At 52.9% G+C, this 21307-nt stretch overlaps 1 protein-coding gene across 1 annotated transcript in view; it reads right to left on the reverse strand.

Moving 5' to 3' along the window:
* The window catches only part of PEPD (peptidase D), a 92429-nt gene that overhangs the window by 19156 nt on the left and 51966 nt on the right, over positions 1-21307 (reverse strand). Inside the window, exon 12 of the mRNA XM_054170019.1 lies at positions 12477-12625. Within this exon, the coding sequence (XP_054025994.1) occupies positions 12477-12625 (149 nt within the window). The remainder of the gene's footprint in view (positions 1-12476; positions 12626-21307) is intronic.

Below are 21307 nucleotides of genomic sequence, written 5' to 3' on the forward strand. Positions count from 1 at the left end.
AAGGCCAGGAGCAGACGGAGGGGCGAGTGGCTGCTGTGCCTCGCACACACCAGGAACAGGCAGTCTCCTCCTCGCCATAAGACTGCTCAGAGATCAAACTTCCCAGCCTGCTGCAGGTATGCAGCTGCAGATGTCCCTTCCCTGCCCAAGCAAGGCCAGAGATGAGCAGCAGGGTAAGCTGGAGAAGCTCCTGGCTTCAGCAGTGCTCAGCGATCCTCGCTCACAAGCTGAGGGCAGGCTTCCTGCTCAAGATGTGCTCTGCTTTCTTTGAAAGGCTGTTCAGAGTTTTCCTTCAATTCCCTGGAAAAGCCCAATTTCCCCTCCCTTCCTGCAGCTAGACCCAGCTGTCCTTTGACAAGTCTGTTTGAGAGAATTGTATTTTGCAGGAGTTGACCCCTTTGAACGCTGATTGCACTGCAGTTTGCTCCTCTCTAGATCCAGCTGTGCTCCACTGCTCCCTCACTCTCAACTCCAGTCTGCTGCAGTGATAAATTGAGATCATGACAATCTCTTGCATCAGCACTGCAGGTATCCCACTGGAAGCACTGGATCCCAGCTGCTTGCCTCTTCTTTGTACTTGGGAGAACTTCTGCAGGTAACTAACTCCCAGGTTGGCCACTGCACTCTACCTGCTCCCAGAGACTTCAGAGTTCTTCCTGGGGACACTACATGTTTCTTTGGGATCTCTCCCATGATTTCTTAGCTAAAAATCACCACAAGGCTCCTGTTTTCACCCCCATGAGCACAAAGCCACACACAATGTCTCACCCTGGTCAGCCATCCAGCGCTCCATCTTCCCCTTGTAGAAAAGCAGGCCAGACCTGGGGCGCTGAGAGACAAAACAGAGCCACAGCCTGGATGCTCTGAACCAGCTGCAGGAGAGGTGCCTGCTGTGTGCAGATCAGCTTCCCTCTGCAGCTATCTGTCTTGATCCAAGCCCACAGACTCCACTTCAAGAGATACAGCAACCTTTATCAGACTCAGGAAGAGGTAGAACTACCAGGAGATAAAAAGATGAGACTGATCAGCCACAAAACCACCACAGCCACAGAGCCATTTGTCTGCACAGGGCTCACAGAGCCAATGAAGGACTCCAGTGGGCAGCTGAGAAGATCGCTGTGGTTGCAAACCCTGAGTACTGCCGGGCAGTACCCACTGGAGCTTCTTCCTTCCTCACCTCTACTTTATTCCTTTCTCTCCACCCCCACCCAGAGCTCTGTGCTCTCCAGCTGCTTTGTTTTTTATACATCTCATCTGTTTCATCAGAGAGTCAGCACAACAAAAAGCTCCACTGCAAAACAAATAACAAGGCTGGATGGAAAGCTGCAGCTTTGGGCTCTCTCCTGGAGCATGGGCAGGGTTTCAGACAGAGCCCTGCAAAACACTATGGGCCACTCTTTATCATCCAGCTGGTGCCATCTGCTCTGCCACAGACGGGAAATCCTCAGCTCCAGCACTGGGACAGCTCTGGCTGGAGGGGAGTTATGCTGGTGCTGGAGGCCTCCTGCTACATAGCACACATCTTGTTCTGCAAGTAACAGGAGTGCACAGAATCACAGAACTCTTTGGGTTGGAAAAGACCTCACAGAGTCCAACCACCAACCCAACACCACCATGGACACCAACCTATGGCCCCAGGTGCCATGGCCACAAGTTTCCTGAACACCTCCAGGGATGGGGACTCCACCACCTCCCTGGGCAGCCTGTGCCAGTACCTGATCACTCTGTTGTTCAGATGTCTGTGGACACATCTAGGTGTGGGTAGCACTCAAGACAAAGAAAAAGATAAATGAAGAAGCCTCTCTACAGGCAGCCAGGGAGCAGTCTGCCCAGCAGGGCAGCATTTGCAGCTGCAGAGGAAAAAGCCACTGACTAAACAAGGCTGGGTGCAGAAGGTTTGCATAGAACCATCCACTGGGGTGGGTTGGAAGGGACCCATCTAGTTCCAGCCCCCTGCCGTGGCAGGGACACCCCCTCCTAGCCCAGTGGAAGGTGCCCATTGCTTTGTAGAAAGAGCCCTCAGCCCCTGGAGGCTCCTGGTGCTCAGGCACTTGGGTGTCTGCATCCACCGCGGTTCTGCTCTGCCTCTCGCTGTGACCTGACTCAGCAGCAGGCAACCACCACAGCAGCATTCTGCTAGTGAGAACAAGCAGTCAGAAACCAGCTGAGAACCACACCAGAACACCTTCCAGACCAGTGGCTCTGAGCCCAGCTGTAGGAGATACAGCAGTAGCAATCTGCAGCTCCCCCAGCCCCCCCAGTCACCCTCAGCTATCATTCAGGACTATTACTGTTAAGCTTTGTCCAAGCTTATCACACTTGTGGAGGTGCTTTTTGTGTAAAAAGGTTTATCCTAGCTGTAGAGGTGCAGTGTGGGTGAAAAGGGGAGTTCTGTTCTTCCCTTTAAGCCAATTTATAAACCAATGATAGTCCACTGACAGGGGAGGTTTAGACAGCCAGGTTCGAGGGTCCTTGGACTTTGGCAGCTTGGGCCAAATTGAGTCTGCCCTCAGGAAAATCTGCTGATGATGTGTCTGCTCCATCCCTAATTCTCTGCCAAATGAGACAGTGGCTAATGCATGTCACTGGCTCCCAGGGCAGCCCAGCTCCATGGGCTCTGGTTAGCTGCCATGCAGTGTGTGCTGGGACCAGGGCAGGAGGCACCTTCCACAGCAACCCAGGCACCGGCACCAGCCAGGCAACAGCTGTGCTCCATGGGGAACTGGGACACAGCATGGATCCATTCACCAGCAGGGAACTCCAGAGGCTGCCAGCTTTCAGGTGCCCCACATACAGCACAGCAAAGCTGTGGGGCACTGTGTTTAGAAGTGGCAAACTCCATACATCCAATACTTCGAAACTGGATGCTAAAGAGGGGGTGAAAAACATCTGTTGCCAGCAACCTGACCCGGCTGATAATGAGGTACTACTGAGACAGGAAAGAAAGACACAGTGAATATTGGTTCAATTCCTTGAGCATATTTCCTCTCTAATGATCTGTTTGCCAACCCCACCCAATTCCAGATCCAGTCCCAAGGGCAAGGAACTCAGAAACCTCTGTAAGGATCTCTGCAGTAACCTGAGCCCTCTCTGACCATGCCATGGACACAGGAGAATTTTGTTCCAGCAAAGAAGGGAAGAAATGCTTTGAATGAACCCAGAAAGCAAAAGCATCCCTGTGTTCTACCAAACACACCACAGCTTTTTAAACACTTAAGCTACAACTAATTACATTAGGCATTGGAAAGATGAGCTACCACAACACCTCACACTCAGCTGCTGCTCCCATTCCAGTGACTCCTTCCTGCTGCGCTCTGAGAGCACAAAGCAGCAGCAGCACACAGAAGTGATTTGGAGCCACTGCCTGGTGTGCAGCCACTCTGGTCGGGAAGTGCTCCGAGAAGGCCCTACCAGGATTGTTTTGGCTGCTGCTCAGGGTGCTTTGTGGTTGTAATGTGACAATGATTAAACCACAAATGATTTAACAGGGTTGCTGGTGTTGCAGGGTGGGGACTTTGCCAGCAGGGATGTCACAATCTTACTAAAAAAATGAGCATGGCAAGGTCGGAGCAACTCCTCCCCAGGCTGTGCTAAGGTTAAGCTAACTTAATTTCTGAGTGTCCATAGAGAAGGGTGAGAGGCCTGATGTCCCCTGGCACTGCCTCTGACGTGCAGACACCACTGCAGCCCCGGCACAGCCAGCATCCCCCTGCCAGAGATGACAGTCTGCCGGCGTGCAGTGGCCGGAGCAGACAGAGAACAACAGGCTCAGCTACACAATCAGCCACAAACCTATCTCAGTGCTAAAACAATGATTTATTTCCTCTTCCCTTGGGTGCTAGAGAAGAATGTGTTTCACTTCTGATGCTCCTGTTTTCCTCTGGGCCTACAGGACTCAGCAGCGGCTGTGTTTTGGAGCCTGGTTTCTTGCATCCCCAGGTGAGGCAGCTCTGCAGGGCAGGGAACCAAAGCGCTGAGCCCAGCTCTGACTCTGGGGAAGGGTGAAGCTGTCCCAGGCTCCCTGTGCTGTGCAGCTAACTGCACTGGTGGCTGCAGGGACCTTCGGCCAGGGGTGCAGCTGCAGGCTGCATAGCTGCAGCTGGCTGCCACATGGTGAGCAATGCCTCTCAACCTCCCTGTTCTGAAAAGGTTGAAGGAGCTACTCTGCCTTTGCTGCTGTGCTGCACCTGCAGATGCCTGCAGCACTGACTGCAGGGGTTGCTAAGCTTCAGCTTGCTCTGTGCCATGGGTGCCACAGCTCCAAACCACGATGGACTCCTTCAGAAAACATCCCTCAGCTCCCCAGTAAGATGCACCTGCCTGGGAGGTGCAGGAGTGACTAAGGGGACACAGAGCTGAAATTCCTCTGAAATTCCTGCCTCTGCTTCCAGAGGCTGAACAGAATGGTGCTGTTTGATCATACCAGGACATGGCCTTTGCATCAGAGCTGGCAAACCCATGCTCCCCATCATAAGCACTGCACAGGATGGTCTGTAACACAAGAGGCAAGGGTCTGCCAGGCTGCAGCCTTAAGAAAAGCAACTGGAATAGATGCAGACATGTACAAGGGGAGGGAGTTTTGTCTGGAATGATGCAGCCCTGGGAATGTGGATTTTCCTTAGGAGGTGTGTGCTGAAAAGAGGAGGATAAAGAGTGGAGGAAGGAGGGAAATGCTTGGGGGGGCAGCTGCAGTGTGGAAGCTTATCAGCCCTGCAGCTTCCAGAAGACTCTGGTTAGATAAGATTGAAGGCAGACAGCACAACCTGTGTCCAGCAGGTCTGCACTCAGCAGCTGAGCTGTTGCAGGGCCAGGCTCCAAGGACTCAGGGACTTTGTACTGCAGCCCAAGTTACCCTGTGTGAGGAGTGTATGCCCTGGACACTGAACTGGAGATCAGTGCACATCAGACCATGCAAAGGCAGCTCACTCCCCTCAGTGTCCCTGCTAAAATCAGAGCTGTGCAATGCTACACAATTACCTGCTGCAGCTGGGGAAAAAAGGATTGAAGGAAAGCAGCTTTAACCCAGCCCCCACTCACCAGAGAAAGGCTAAAATCCTGCAGCCAAGGCAGGCCCCAAGCCTGTCAAGACTCCTCAGAGCATTTGCTTTACACAAGCGGCAGCTTTGCAGAGCCACTGGCAGCAGTGTGAGACCTGCTGCATGCGCTGCAGGCTGGTCCTGAGCCACGGCAGCTCTGCAGACACTGCCGCTGGAGGGGCCTGCAGGGCAGAAAGGCTCAGCTGTTGTCCAGTGCCTGGGTTTGTGTACTTGGCAGTAAGTCAGGGTTATTTTAGTCCCCCTAGCACTGCATGCTTGGGTCGGCTCCTGGGAGCCGGGCACAAGCTGGGATGAGCAGCTCCCAAGGGGCTTGCAGGCTGCAGACTGAAGTCCCGCATTTCGACAGCCTGGAGCTGTAAGATCTGCTGAGCCTGGCAGAAAAGAGGGCTTTTTTCTGACACCCTTGCTGTAGGACACTGCTCTTCTGGGCAAGGTTAGGCTTGGGAGGCTCCAGTCAACAACACCAGGAGTGAAGGACTGCAGCTCTACTAGCAGCACCCTCTGGCTCCTGCAGCTTGCATTCCCTGCTTGCTGGCTGAAGCTCTAACCACTGTGGGCACTGACACAACTGGGATCAAGCTACCCCAGAAAGCTTCATCACCCTTCTGTGGCACGCAGGCTACAGGCAGCTTCCTGAAGCATACATTGACAAGATTCCCTTTCCACACACTGACACATCCTGAACTGCTAGGGTGGGAAACACAACACTGCAGTGCCATTCAGCAGGGCTTGTGAAGATCAACATGGATTTAGGAGGGGCAGGTCCTGCCTCTCCAACCTGATCTCCTTCTATGATCAGGTGACCCGTCTGGTGGACGTGGGGAGGCTGTGGATGTGGTCTGCCTGGACTTCAGCAAGGCCTTTGACACTGTCCCCCACAGCAGACTGCTGTCTAAGCTGTCAGCTCGTGGCTTGGACAGCAACACTTTGTGCTGGGTTAGGAACTGGCTGGAGGGCCGAGCCCAGAGAGTGGTGGTGAATGGTGCCAAAGGCCTTGCTGAGGTCCAGGTAGACTACATCCACAGGCCTCCCCACATCCACCAGGCAGTCACCTGATCATAGAAGGAGATCAGTCAGGCAGGACCTGCCCTTCCTAAATCCATGCTGGCTGGGCCTGATCCCTTGGCCATCCTGTAAGTGCTGTGTGACTGCACTCAAGATGACCTGTTCCATAACCTTGCCTGGCACTGAGGTCAGGCTGACAGGCCTGTAATTCCCTGGCTCATCCAACCGGCCCTTCTTGTGGATGGGCACCACGTTGGCCAGCTTCCAGTCCTCTGGGATGTGTCCAGTGAGCCAGGACTGATGAAAAATGATGGAGAATGGCTTGGCCAGCTCATCTGCCAGCTGTCTCAGCACCCTGGGATGGATCCTATCCGGTCCCATGGATTTGTGGGGATCCAAGCGGCTGAGGAGATCTCTAACTTCCTCCCCCTGGAACACAGGGGAACTATGCTGCTCCCTGGCTCTGTCTGCCAGCTCTGCAGGCCAGCTGTCTGGGAGACATTCTGTCCTGCTAGTAAAAATTGAGGCAAAGAAGGTGTTAAGTACCTCTGCCTTTTCCTCATCCTTTGATACAACGTTCCCCTCCGTGTCCACCAAGGAGTGGAGGTTGTCCCTGCCCTTCCTCTTGCTATTAATATATTTATAGAAGGACTTTTTGTTGTCCTTCACAGCAGAGGCCAGTTTAAGCTCCAAATGTGCTTTTGCCTCCCTAATTTTCTTCCTACATGATTTGGCAACATCCTTAAACATTCCGTGGGTTGCCTCACCTTTCTTCCAAAGATGGTACACCCTCTTCTTTTCCCTTAGTTCTACTAAAAGCTCACTGCCCATCCAGGCTGGCCGTCTGTCCCGGCGGCTCGTCTTCCGGCACATCGGCACAGCCTGCTCCTGTGCCTTCAACAGTTCTTCCCTGAAGCAGGTCCAGCCCTCCTGGAGCCCTTTATTTTTAAGGGCTTTATCCCAAGGAACCCTCTGAATTAGCTCCTTGAGTAACCTGAAGTCCGCCCTCCGGAAGTCCAGAGTGGAGGTCTTCTTGCTGCCCCTCTTAGCTTGACCAAATACCGAAAATTCAATTCTCTCATGGTCGCTGGCCCCTAAATAGCCTCCGACCACCACATCCCCCACCAGCCCTTCCCTCTTGGTGAAGAGGAGGTCAAGCACAGCCTTACCCCTGGTAGGCTCACTCAGCACCTGGGATAAGAAGCTGTCCTCCGTGCACTCTAAGAACCTCCTAGACTGCCTCCTCTCTGCTGTGTTGAGATCCCAGCAGATGTCAGGCAGGTTGAAGTCACCCATGAGAACAAGGTCAGGCGATCTTGAGACAGCCTTAAGCTGCCTATAGAATGCTTCATCAACATCTTCCTCCTGGTTGGGTGGTCTATAACAGACTCCAACCAGGATGTCTGCCCTGCCAGTCTTCCCTCTAATTCTTACCCACAAGCACTCAACCCAACCGTCACTGATCTCCAGCTCAATGGCATCTAGTGCCTCCCTGATGTACAGGGCCACCCCTCCACCCCTTCTTCCTTGCCTGTCTCTCCTGAAGAGCCTGTAGCCGTCAACTGCAGTGCTCCAGTCATGCGAGTCATCCCACCACGTCTCTGTGACGGCAACTACATCATAACTTTCCTGCTGCAACAAGGCTTCCAGCTCCTCTTGTTTGTTACCCATGCTTCGTGCATTAGTGTACAGGCACTGCAGCTGGGCTGCTGGTTTCACCTCTGGCTCTAGCTTATCGCCCCCAGACTCTTGCCCGAGGGGACTAGTTTCAGCCCCTTCCCCCTTCGAAACTAGTTTAAAGCCCTGTTGATGAGACCTGCCAATTCCCTTCCCAGAATCTTTTTACCTTTGGGGGACAGGCAAGATGACCAGGGAGGAGGCAAACACTGCAAAATGAAGCAGCTGCTTCAGTTTCTCCTTCTAATTCCCTGGAAGGATGTCCACTGCTCTTTAAAGGAAGGCCTCAGTCAGACCCACAGAAGAGTCTAATGCCCTTCTCCAAATCATTCTGCATGTCAGTTTAGCCCTAAATCCTCTGGGCACAAGAAAGCAATGACCAAGGGGAAGGCTTACTGCTAGCTGGAGAGAAACACCTTCAGACACCTGCTCCCAGCTGCACAGTGCAGGACCTGACCTGTGAGAGAGCCAGAGCAGGGCCAGAGGTCACCAGGGCCACCAGCTGCAGAGACCTTTGTGCAGTCCAGTCCAGAGAGCTGCTGCTGGGCTGTTTTCAGTGGCTGTCTTCTCCCAGCCTCTCCCCTCCTTCTCTTTGCCTCAGAAGCCTTTAGTCTTTGGGGAACTACTTCTCTGCATTTATTCAGCATCCACAGCCAAAAGGGACCCATTCCCCGTGGGCTCTAAGGAGCAGAGGATAGCTCCATGTTTGATAAGATGATTTCTTTGCAGGCTTTGCTGCTTTGCCTGCAATGCTTCTGACTGCATTTGGGTTTGAGCTGTACTGGAATGCCCTCTCTTACTCAGCATTACATGGCAGTCAACAAAGTCTGTAAGGGCTCAGCTCTGGTTTAAGCTCTGGTTTAAGAGCTTCATGACCCCCTGGCCTTTATATGCAATCTGAGTTCTGGGAAAGCCATGACCAGGCAGGGAATCTTACAGCCTCAACAGGCAGAAACCTCTACCTCCCATTACCAGAGGTGTTGGTCCTGGGACACAGCTTTTCTTCAGGAGCTTCCTCAACAGCATTTATCACAAAAGCAAAGCCTGAAAGCCAGAGGCAACATGATCCTCACTCTCTTGGATGGCAGAAGCAGGAGCTGGGGACATGCATCTGGCCCTGGGCACGAGCTGCAGCCTGAGCAAAGGCAGTGAGACCCCAGAGCCACGGCAGCGCTTGCAGGCTGCATGGAAACCGGCCTGCAAAACAACAACTTCTGTGCAGACTTGGAACTGCTTCTGATTGTTCATTGTATTGAAACAAACAAACACCAATCAGCAAATATTCCAGCTGCTGATGTCTGAATGAAGCTTGGGTTCAATGGGGACTTGGGATATATGAGCTTTAAAAGTCACATAAATGTAGAGATAGGGAATTGAGTGGCTGCCAGCCTGGCCTCACTCAGCTGCTCCTTGGGAGCAGTTTGCTAGACAAAGAGATGGATTTTTTTAGCTGGAATTTAGGATCTTACTGACTGAGGTGTTGGAATTCCTTCTCTAACATCTATAACCTGAACAAAAGGGCTTTTTCCTGGTGGTGCTTTTAAACATGCACAAGTTTTGCAGAGGTACCAGGGAGTGCTGAGTACAAGCTGCTCTTTTCCTTCCCCTTCTCCTGTGGCTTCCCACTGCTCACCAGAGAAGCTAGGGAGGAATGTTCAGAGGTCCCAGTGTGCAGTTGCAAAGGGATGAAAATGGAAAGCATGTGATTACTTCAATATTTAGCTCATTAATCTTAAAGACTGTTTATGGTTTAGTGCATCAATGCAAGCTAGCTGTAATTGCAAGGCTTAAAGATAAGCTTACTTCATTTTTACTTCTTCTCAGCACAGCAGCATGCATTTGAGAGACCTCAGTTGTTCTGTAAGCAGGAACTTTCCATATGCAGAAGCCACACTCTCCTCACACTAGCAATTAGATGTCCAGAGCCCTAATTATTAATAGTCTCTAAATGCTCAAGATACTAATCCAAAGAGTAAAGAGCAACTGTCAGCTGAGAGGCTGCCCATGGTGTAAGAGCGCAGTCATTTGCTAATGGCCACAGGAGAAGTTGCTCCACAGCAGCCTCCCAAGCACTGCTGGACTCATCTGCATCACTGGCAGTGCAACATCCATGTGGCAGCCAAGCCCTGCTCAGAGCTGGGGCCTGCAGCAGTGCATTTCATGCACAGCACCTGCAGCACAGCTCCGGTTTGCAAGGTGCCACCTCCCCCCCTCCAGAGCTGGAGCTGAGCACACATCCATTGACTCTCAGCAGCAGCTCTTCTGCTCACAGCACTGACACTCCCAGGTGCCATCAGAGAGCAGCTCTCCTGGACACTGGAGGCAGCATGCAGCTGAGGTGGAAAACAGCGTGAGGCAGGGTGGATTGGGGAGCAATGCACACGTGTCCTCTCAGGGTCTTCAGACCTTTCCACTATGAACAGGCTTGCTCACAAAGGCTCTAACCTAGCCCTGCAGCTCATGCCAGCTGTCCCCTGGAGATACACAGCATGGTCTCCTGTTGAGATCTCCCAGCCTGCCAGGTGACACTGGGCAGCCTCAGTCACCTCATTATGAGTCAGTCAGGTTCACAGGACAGCCAGACTGCAGAAAGAAATGAACACCTCTGAGCTCCACAGGCCACCTGCAGCAAGGGGGGCAGGCTGCTGGCAAAGGTGAGCCCTTCTACAGCCACAGTTATATAACCAGGGTTTGGGCAGTGACTCTCCCTGAAGGACTTGCTCCCTATCTTGCACTGAGGAGGACTCTGGCAAACATTAATCTTTTGAAGACAACAGCTCCATGTCCTCTGTAACCCTCTGCCACAGGCACCATGGAGGCCCCAGCTCTGAAACACCATTTCCTGTAGTGGCTGCCTGCCCCCCTCTGCACATCCTGGCCCAGGGATGGCCCTGGCACTGCACTGCCTTGACCTCAGCAGCTATGGGAAATGAAGAGCAACAAACCAAGCAGCAAAGTGAGCAGGGGCTCCACAACTCAGCACATCCAACTGACCCATGTGGGGCTGGGTGCTGCACTCAGTGCCTCCAAACCTGCAAGCTCCTCTGCCTCCTTTCTCTTTAAGTGCTTCCAGCACTAACAAGCCTCTGGTCCTTGCTGTGTTTTTGAGAGCTCACCAGAGGACAATACAATGATACTGTCAGAATTTTTCCACCAACAGACAGGTGAGTTAAAAGATGCAGAAGAAGTGGGGCAGAAGCCCTAAGGACCTACCAAGCAGCCCTTGCCAGATGGTGACAGTTTTTGCACACTGTGGACTCCATGAGAGCTGATACCAGAGAGGGATGATGGTCCTGGGTCACAGTTCACACTACAGAGGTACCAAATGAACCACAGCAGTGAGTGCATGCACAGGATGTGTTGACCCTGCTTTCTGTAGCCAGACAACTCAGGACCATTAGTCTGATCAGCAGCTCAGGTGCACCTGCACCATTCTTCTAAGCAGGCAAGACAATGACAGCACAGTGAGCAGAGGAAAGTGAGAACAGGCCCCACCTTCTGCCAGCCATAAAGAATGGTTTCTGTCCACCAACCTTAAGCAACCCAGGCTAGTACAGCACCCTTGTATCACTTACCAGTAACACTTCACTTAGCATGCCCTGATTTTCTGACACTGTAAATAAAGTGTTAAATAAACCAAGGGATTCTCTACACCATCCTGAGCACAGCACCCTATAAGCTTTCAGGTTCTGAAGACAGTCTGCAAATGATCAGCAGGAAATTCTACCAGAAACATTACAAGGAATGAGAGGAGGCACTGAAATGCAAAGCACACTGAGAACAGGAGCAGGAAGGAGGTTCTCCAGGGCACAAATAGCAGATGCTGGAGAATGCTCATCACAAAATGGCAGAACATCCAGCCTCATTTTGCAGATAGGCTTCAAGGGTTGCTGCTCCCCTCCAAGCTGCCCAAATGAACCCTGCTGCTGCCAGCTGCTGTCACAGAAAGGTGATGTGAGCTCTGTCTGGCAGCGCAGGAAGCCCATTGACTCAAGGCCTGATGACTGAAAGCTAACACAGGAACTGCAAAGGCTAAGTGAGCCTTGGGCATTCAGTGCATTGCTTTGTTAGTTACCCTGAGAAATGCTAACATCAGAGCAGCAGCCAGCTCTGAAAGCATTTATGTGCTGCCCTGAAGGTAGGACCAGAGGAGGAGATTTGCACCCAGGCAGGCATGTTTCAGCCATGACCTGAGTAATCAGCTCTCCTGCAGCCTGCAGGCACACAAAGCAGCGCCCAAGGGCCAGTGCTTTCCAAAGTCTCTGAAGGCTAGTTCAGCATCCTTCCAGAGATGCACAGCCCATCCATCCTCTTCCTCAGCAGAGGATTTCCACATGAAACACAGAGAAGCTAGAAACAAACTGAAGCACGACACGCTGGGTCACTCAAACTCTGACTTCACCCTTTGGCATCAGCTTCCTGGAAGAGATGGCTGCCAGTGTTAAGGCCAGAGCAGAGCAGCAGCTGTCAGCACCAGATGAGATCAGCTTTGCAAAAGTCAAAATCAGAGCAGCTTGATACCCTCGTTAGTGACTGATTGCGTGATGCCTTTCAAAGAGCTGCATGGACGCCATGCGCCCTCCTTCTGGGCTCCATAAGGAGCTGCTTAAGCATGGGAATGGATCTTGCCATCTCGTTCCTTTCCAGGGCTTTCTAAGACACAGCCAGAAGTGTCCTGACAGGCTGAATGCTGGCATTGAGCCCAGGGCAGCCTGCTGGCAGGGGCCAGCCTCCTACCTGGCTTGACTGCTGCCATCACGGCGCGCGACGCCCGCAGCACGGCCTCGTAGATGGCCCTCTGGGCAGGGCTGAACTTGCCATTGGCAGGGAATGTGCAGGTGATGTCGGAGCCGTAGCAGTAGTACTCTCCTCCCATGTCAAACAGGCTAGGAAGGGAACAGAGAGGGAAGAAAAGACCATTTCATGCCACAGAAACAGGAGAACAGAAGGCATTTCTCTTGCTCTGCTCTTAGAAGTCATCTGCACCTTGCTGGCTGGTCAGACAACCACCCCCTGAATGCTCCTCCTACCCACAACGAGGTGCCAGTCCCCTGGCATCTCCTAGCATTACATGTGGATGGACGCTGCCAGACTGCCCTGGTCCCACAGGGAAGCACTGAGAGAAAGCAAGAAGGAAGAGAACAAGGACACAAGGAACCCACTCCAAGCTCTTCAGTGCCAGTCTCTTGGCCTGTTTCCCTTTCCTGAGCAAGGCTGGGCCCACATCAGAAGTCTACCCTCAGAACTTAACACAGGAAAGTCAATTAAATTATGGCTTCTCGTGCTTATGTGCCAGGATGCATCTGGTGGCTTGCTTACAACATCCCCAAGAGAGGCTGACTGCCACTGCTCACAGTGCAAACTCTCCTTCAGCACAAACTCACCCAGCAGGGGTTAAAGAAACAAGGATTGTGGGCCAGATCAGACAGAAAAGAACATTTGCCAGAGTCTTCTGCATCAGAGGCAGCAAAGAAATGAATGAAGTGCTCTCTGCCATGGGCACAATGGAAAAGCTTTGCCCCTTGAGAGGCAGATTTATTCTGTGTACGAATCTGTGCTTCTCCACTGGCAGCCCAGCTGCCAGGGACCCATCACCAGGGCAAGCCAGGGGTCTCTGTGTCCTTGTGAGAACCAGCTGAGACAGCTGCTCTCCTATGCCTCCTCAGCCCACCTGATAAGGCACTGCTCTGGTTTCAGCAGGCTCTAAAAATCAGCAAATAACCAACCAGCCACTTGGCCCAAGCAGTACCTGAGCAGATAAGGTCCCTGTGTCCAGCCTGCATGGATTGCAAGCAGGCACGTTTGCATGCAAGACTTTGGTCTTGACACACAGCATTTGTGTGACCTCCTGATTCCTTAGGTAATGAACCAGAGCTGAAATCTGCTGATCTAAGTCTTCTTCCCTCCACCTCAAACAACTGTAAAAGGGGTGCAAGCCAAAGGAGCTGGAGGACATGTCACAGGCCACAGGCTTGCAGAAAGGCCTGGCTGGACAGGTCCCTCCTCATGGGATATGCTTTGGCCCTTCCTCAGCAGGTCCTCAGTGCCGCTGGCAGCAGCCCTCCTGTGCCTAGCTGAGCTGAGACTCTGCTCCCTGTGCAGGGACTCAGCAGTTTGGAGAAAATATTGCAGAGCTGGGTGATGTTGAAGTACACAGAGGCTCCTAAGCCAGTGCTGCACCTCAGACACTACTGGAACATGACACACAGCAGGTCTTCTCCCCTCCAAGCACCACAGATAGGCAGGACACAGCCACATTGCTGTCACAGAATATTGGCACCACCAAGTGCAGAGTGGCTTTGGAGCCTTTTGACACAGGTTTAGCTTTCCTGGCCTCTGCTGGGAAGCACAGAAAGCCCTGTGTGTGACACTTCAGATGTGAGGACTAGCAACAGCCCTGGCTCTTCTCTTCACCAGCTGGCTGTATCCCACGTGAAAAAAAGGCAGCCTCCTCTTCCTCCAAGCATGTGCTTGCCTTTCATAGGCTTGCTGACACTTCTATTGTCAAATCATGTGAGACTGCCAGGCACTGAAGCAGTCATGGCCAGCACCACACTGGGAAGCAGCGCTCGAGCAGGGACAGCTGGGCCATGTGCATGACCTGAGCTGTCCGGCACCAGCCCAACCCAAGGACAAGCTCTGGCAGGCAGACTCCTGGGAAGCCAAAGCTACTCCTACCATCTACCAGGGAAAGCTGTCACCCCCCTGCCCTACTCATCTGCCTGGTCTGTATGCTCTGAACTGGAGCTCCTCACCAAAGCTGTTGCCCCTGCAGAGCAATGCCTGTGCTGAAAGCCAGGAGGATTTCCTTCTGTGCACCCTGTACTGAGTGTCACCCACCTGCAACCCACGGACTGCTCAGCTCTGTCCTCAGCACAAAACCTTCCCATCCCCCAGGTCTGCCAGAGCAGCAATTAGAAAGCTGCTGTCACCACCTCTCCCCTGTCCTGCTCACAGCTCAGGTTAAAGGTGAGCAGATGAGGAGTGCTGCGGCACTTTACCCAGAGCCGGCTGCTGAGCTGTCAGGGATTTGTGCCACTACCAGCCAAAATGCCAAGGAGCAGCCACACTGCTGAAGTGGTGCCAGCCCAGTCTTAGGAGAGCACACACAACTTCCTCCTCTTCCTCCTGTGACAAAAACCAGCCACTGCCAGCTGCAGCTTTCATTCTGCGTGGCCCTGTTACACCCTCTCCAGGTTCACAGAGGACTCGTGCAGCAATGGACCCTTACACACTCATGCACTGATAAAGGCAGAGCCTTTGCTTGCTTAAGGACTTCTAAGGCAATCTCAAGCAGGGGGGAAAGAAGTAAATCTGTCTGTATTGAATTATGAGGGAGAGAGGTTTCTGGGCCTGCACCTCTGCCGTGCCTGCTACAGACCTCAGTGGGTGTAGTAAGAACACAGGAAAGTTTGAGCTGGTTGGCTTAAAACAAGGAGAGCAACCAAAGCCCTGCTCCAGGGGTCTGTGTCCTGCCTAGGGTCTCCTCTCACTGCAGCAGGCACAGAGCCCCTGGCTGGCAGCACGGGGCAGCAGTGCTGGCTGTGCCTCTGCTCTGCTCCGTGGCCTTCCCCAGCCATCCACAGTGCCTGCAGGGTCCTCTCTGGCAGTGGTTGGGGTCAGGCAGAACTTCAGATCCATGGATCTCACTGAGTGGGTTTGCCAAATGAGCTTAGCCTAGGAGCTGTGCGGCAAACACCGCATCTCCAGCTCAGGGGCTACTCACACACAGGCTCAGGGGCTGCCTGCCTGCACCACTTCTCTCTTGAAGCCATCTGAGACAGCCCCAGGTTCCTGCACTAAGCACAACCAGTGTCCACCATCAAGCACAACCCCTCCTCTCCCACCCCCATGCAGTTTGCATTAATGTCTCACTGAAGCAGAGTGAAGAGCCAGCCCCTGCTGACTGGCTCGTTGGTAGCCAAACCCACCCCTCAGTGCCACCTCCCTGCGCTCCTGCCTACAGAGATGCCTGTGACACACAGCTGCTGCTCTGGGCACTTAGAACTGGCTCTGGAAACACCAAGCTGGTGGTGCTGGGTTAGGAGAAGGAGGCAGCAGCAGTGGAGGCTCCGTAAGAAGTGGAAGGAAGTGTTGGCACCACCCCTACTACCTCTGCTAGCCCCAGGCAGGCACCCCCAGAGATCAGGATGAGTCCCAGGGGAAGCTCTGACACAAGTTACCTGCCTGCCTGGGCTTTTTGCTGACTGGGGCATTTTTCTCTGGCTTCCCTAATTATTTTGCACTTGTAATTAGCATATTGAACAAGGAACATCCCTGCCTTCAGCAGAGACAATGCTTTGCTGAACAGTTGCTCCAGCAGAGATGGCAGCAAACCCCCAGCTCTGGATACCTGCCATGCACTGGAAGCCTCCCGTTTCGAATGTGGCACCTGGGGCACTACTGGCTCTGCTGGCTTGCTGAAATGAGTGAGGATATCAGAGCTGCAGGGAAGAGAGGGCAGTGTGCAAGGAGAAAGGTGGAGGGGCAGCCGAGTACTTCCCCGTCCAGCAGGACAGCAAACCTCAGGAGCTCCTCACCAGAAAGGGAGACAGCAGCAGAGGGCAGCTCCCCCACAGCTCCATTTCCAAGTCCCTGCCACTTTGAAGTCATTTCTAGGTGTCTGCTGAGAAGTGGAAGGTCCCTCCTGGGAGTGAACAGCAGACATTTCTAAGGCAGGCCACAGCTCTTAGGTGCTAACATTTGGCCTTAGGAGCCTTAGCTTTCAGCAGCTGGGTTTGGGCACGCTGACACGTTCCCCAGCCTGGACAAACAGCCTTCAGAGCCCACAGGAGTAGGTGAAGTGTGAACCCTGGCTCCCTGATTGCTCCTGCAAACACTGTTGAGTTGTCTGCTGTGTGCAGCCTGCCCCCCATGTGTCCATGTAAGGCACAGGGCAGCACTGCTGATTTCCATCCCAGCGTGTGCAGTGGTGCAGGTTGGGTCAGCTTCTTACACATCCCAGAGCTGCTCTTGGGGCTCTTCAAGCAAACTACAAGTTCTCACAAGGCATCCAGCAGAGGTTCCAGAGCACTCTGCAGCAGATGACAACTGCATGCAGAAAGCAGTATCACAGTATCACCAAGGCTGGAAGAGACCTCAAAGATCATCAAGTCCAACCTGTCACCACATACCTCATGACCAGACCATGGCACCAAGTGCCACGTCCAATCCCCTCTTGAACACCTCCAGGGAAGGTGACTCCACCACCTCCCTGGGCAGCACATTCCAATGATGAATGACTCTCTCAGTGAAGAACTTTCTCCTCACCTCCAGCCTAAACTTCCCCGGGCACAGCTTGAGACTGTGTCCTCTTGTTCTGGTGCTGGTTGCCTGAGAGAAGAGACCAACCTCTTCCTGGCTACAACCACCCTTCAGGCAGTTGTAGAAAGCAATGAAGTCACCCCTGAGCCTCCTCTTCTCCAGGCTAAGCAACCCCAGCTCCCTCAGCCTCTCCTCACAGGGCTTGTGCTCAAGGCCTCTCCCCAGCCTTGTTGCCCTTCTCTGGACATGTTCAAGTGTCTCAATGTCCTTCTTAAACTGAGGGGCCCAGAACTGGACACACTACTCAACGTGCAGCCTAACCAATGCAGAGTACAGGGGTACAATGACTTCCCTGCAGCCTTCCCCTCCTTCCAACCAGGAACCAGGAAACTCCAGGCCAGTCAGCCTGACCTCAGTGCCTCGATGGGACTCGATGATCTTTGAGGTCTCTTCCAACCTTGGTGATACTGTGAGACTGTGAAGATTTGATGATCTTGAGACAGCCTTCAATTGCTTATAGAATAATTCGTCTGCCTCCTCATCCTGGTTGGGTGGTCTATAACAGACTCCAACCAGGATGTCAGATTTGTTAGGCCTCCCTCTGATTTTAACCCACAGGCTCTCAATCCCTTCTTTCTCCACCTCAACCTCTGTGGCAGAGAGTGACTCCCTAATATAGAGACCCACCCCTCCTCCTCTTCTCCCTTGCCTATCTCTCCTAAAGAGCTTGTAACCCCCCCAGTGTAGCACTCCAATCACGTGTGTTATCCCACCATGTTTCTGAGATGGCAACTATATCATAGTCACCCTGGTGAACCAAGACTTCCAGCTCCTCTTGCATTGGTGTACAAGCACTTCAGCTGGGCTCTCGATGTCTCAATTGACCCTGATTTGTGTCCCACTCTCTCCTCTTCAGAGGGACTGATTTCCCCACCCACCCCCTTCAGACCTACTTTAAAGCCCTCCTCATGAGCCCTGCCAACCCTAGTGCTAGGACTCTCCTACCCTTTCTAGATAATTGCACCCCAGCAGGACCCAGCAGGTTGGGTGCAGTAAAAGTTGCCCCATGATCGAAGAAACCAAAGTTCTGCTGCTGGCACCATCCCCTGAGCCACTTGTTGATGGTGTGGGTTCTGTTCCTCTCAGTACTCCCCTGCCACTGAGGGAACTGAGCAGAACACCACTTGAGCTCCTGCCCCATTAATCAATTGTCCAAGGGCCTTGAATTCTTTTCTAATCGCCCTGGTGCCCTTGTCATTTTCGTCACTCCCAGCCTGTGTTACCAGCAAAGGGTAATAGTCAGAGGGCTGGATTAGCTTTGGGAGTCTCCTTGTGATGTCCCTTACCCACGGCCTGGGTAGGGAGCAGACCTCCCTGTGGGATGGGTCGGGACAACATATGGGTCCCTCAGTCCCCCTCAGGAGAGAGTCTCCAACAACTATAACCCTTCTCCTTTTCTTTGTGGAGCTGGTTGTTATAGTTGGTGGGGACCACTTGGCCTTCGGCATCTCCCCAGATGGCTGCTCCTCAGCCCTCTCATCCCCACTGCCCTAGGCCTGCAGGGCCTCATACTTATTATGCAAGGGCAGTGGAAGAGGAGGAGAGGGCCGGGATCGATCTCCCTTGCCACCCCTGGCAGGGACCTGTATCCGTGCCTCCCTGTTTCCAGGGACACTTCCCTCAGCAGGGGACATCTGCAGAGCCTGCTCTCACATATCTAACTCCCTTTCGCTTTCCCTTACTGACCTGAGCCTAGATACCTCCTCCTTCAGCTCGGCCACTTCATCCTTCAGCTCCGCCACCAGACTGAGGAGAAAGTTCACCTGGTCACACCTGACACAGATGTTCTATCCTTCCCCCTCCATTCCAAGTGCCGGGCTCCAGCACTCTCTGCAGCCTGGACTCCTGCGTGCTGATGCAGCAGCTCTGTCTGGGTAGATGCTGTTTTTCCAGCCATGGTTCAGCCTTTGATTGAAGTTTTATTGATTTATTTTCTTTTTCCTGTGAGCAGCAGGAGGGCTCTGCAGCCACAACGGCGTCGCACGCACAGCCCCGGCAGGATTTAAACCTCCCGCACCTGACATCACGCTCCCCATCCGGCTCGCGAGAGCACGATCCTGCCGGACCTCCCTGCCACCCAGGGGTCCTCCTGACCCACAAAGCACTGAAAAGAAAGCGAAAAGCCAGGCAGAAAGCTCTCGGTTCGAGCGGAGCGGTCCCGGCTGCCCGTCCCGATCGGCTCTGCAGCCGCAATGCCAAGCCAGCTCCCAGCCTCCCTGCGGCAGGGTGTCCAAACGCTGCAGCCAAGAGCACAGCAGCCAGCACTGCAGACAAGGAGGCTGCCCACTCCTGAAGCCAGCTCTGCACGACTCTGTCTCCACCACGGGACAACAAGTGATTCTCTAAACGCACACACCACCATAAGACCAGTGCTGCCTCAAACACAGGAGCTGGGGGCTATACTTGGTTGAGGGGGACACACCAAGTCTTGTGTTGGAGACTAAGTGCAGTTTCTTTCTGAGCCTGGTTTTAAAGCCAGGCAGACTCCCTCTAAAACTGTATTCTGACCTGCAAGATTGAGGTCCCCACCCCAAGAGCAAGGAGGATTTTGCTACTGAAATCCAGGATAGTGCAAGTGAAGTACTCTGGAGGGATGTTGCCTACCATCCTGCCATACTACTAGTGCATTAAAGAATGTTACAATGGTTTGGGTTGGAAGGGACCACCAAAGGCCACCCCAGTCTAAGTCCCCTGCAGTCAGAAGGGACATCTTCCACAAGGTTAGGTTGCTCAGAGCCTTGTTGAGCCTCATCTTGAATACATCCAGGGGGATCAGCTACCTCCCTGGGCAACCTGTTCCAGTGTTCCACCACTCTCCTGGTGCAGAACTTGTTCCTCACATCCAACCTCAATCTGCTCTTCTCTCATTTCAAATCATTGCCCCTGGTCCTGTCCCTGCAGGCCTTTGGGAACAGTCCCTCTACAGCCTTCCTGTAACCCCTTCAGGTACTGGCAGGCTGCTATTAGGTCTCCCTGGACCCTTCTCTTCTCCAGGCTGAACACCCCCAGCTCCCTCAGCCTGTTCTTGCAGCAGAGGAGCTCCAGCCCCCTGATCATCTTCGTGGCCCTCCTCTGAACCTGCTCCATCAGCTCCATGTCCTTTCTGTTGAGTGCTCCAGAGCTGGCTGCAGTACTCCAGGTGAGGTCTCACCAGAGAAAGTGGATCACACTAAACAGCATTGACAAATGATCAATATTAAATCAAGAGCCATTAAACCATCCTAGGTTTTACCCTGCTTGTTGTCTGTGGGGAGATGAACACCCTGGGTCCTATCAGTCCAGCAGCAGCCAGAGTTGCTTCATGGTCCCAGGTCTTTTCAGCCTGTGCTGGGCATGGCAAGCCAAGCTTCTGACAGATGTCACTCATTTAGAGGTGACAATTTCAAAGCTATGTCACATACACTTCAGAGAGCACAAAAATAAGAGGCAGCCCAGAGCACAGCAGTGAAAGCAAAGCTAAAATCTGTTACAGACAAGGTGCTGCCAACAGCCAGGGACCTCTGCTTCACACCTTAAAGGTTGTTCAGATGTGGTGCTTGAGGATGTGGTTTAGGGGTGTGTGGGAAGAGGCTGAGTAGGGTCAATGGTTGGACTTGATGATCCCAAGGGTATTTTCCTATACCTGAATGATTCTGTGACCTATGTGACCTTCCTGAATGGAGCAGTCCTGACAGCACACAGGGTCAGTCAGACCACCACCACCACTGTTTGCTCCAGCAAAAACACTTTCTCTGTCTTTGACCAAACACAGTTGTGGCAGATTAGCATGAAATTAACACAGCCTATGGCTGCAACTGAATGGGAAATCTCCACAGTGGCTGCAAACAGCAAGTGTTAACCCAAGCTGAGGGCCTGAGCCAAGGGAATTGCTTCAGAAATGGGTGGCCAGTTGGTTTTGCAACCCACCAGTAAGTAGTAGCAATTCACTTCAGAGTATTATTAGAAACAAAGCCATCACTAACAACAAGCTGTTTCAAAACTACAGACTGGAAGGTTAGAGCTGACCATCATTTCTGCATATTATTACAGCAGCAAACATCAAAATGCATAAAAACTACAGGAGGCCAAAAGCAAACCCTGGTCTCAGCCACATGAAATGGCTGAGCATTTACATCTGACACATTAATATCCTGGGCTCTGCAAGGCAGTGCTTTCAAGAAGCAATAAATACAGTGTTTTGCTCTGCAGGATGAATTGGTGTAATAGCAGTGCCTGGCTGGCAAAGGGAGGACTTGTGTCACCCA

This window comes from Dryobates pubescens, chromosome 19 (assembly GCF_014839835.1).
Source record: "Dryobates pubescens isolate bDryPub1 chromosome 19, bDryPub1.pri, whole genome shotgun sequence".
Taxonomy (NCBI): Eukaryota; Metazoa; Chordata; class Aves; order Piciformes; family Picidae; genus Dryobates; species Dryobates pubescens.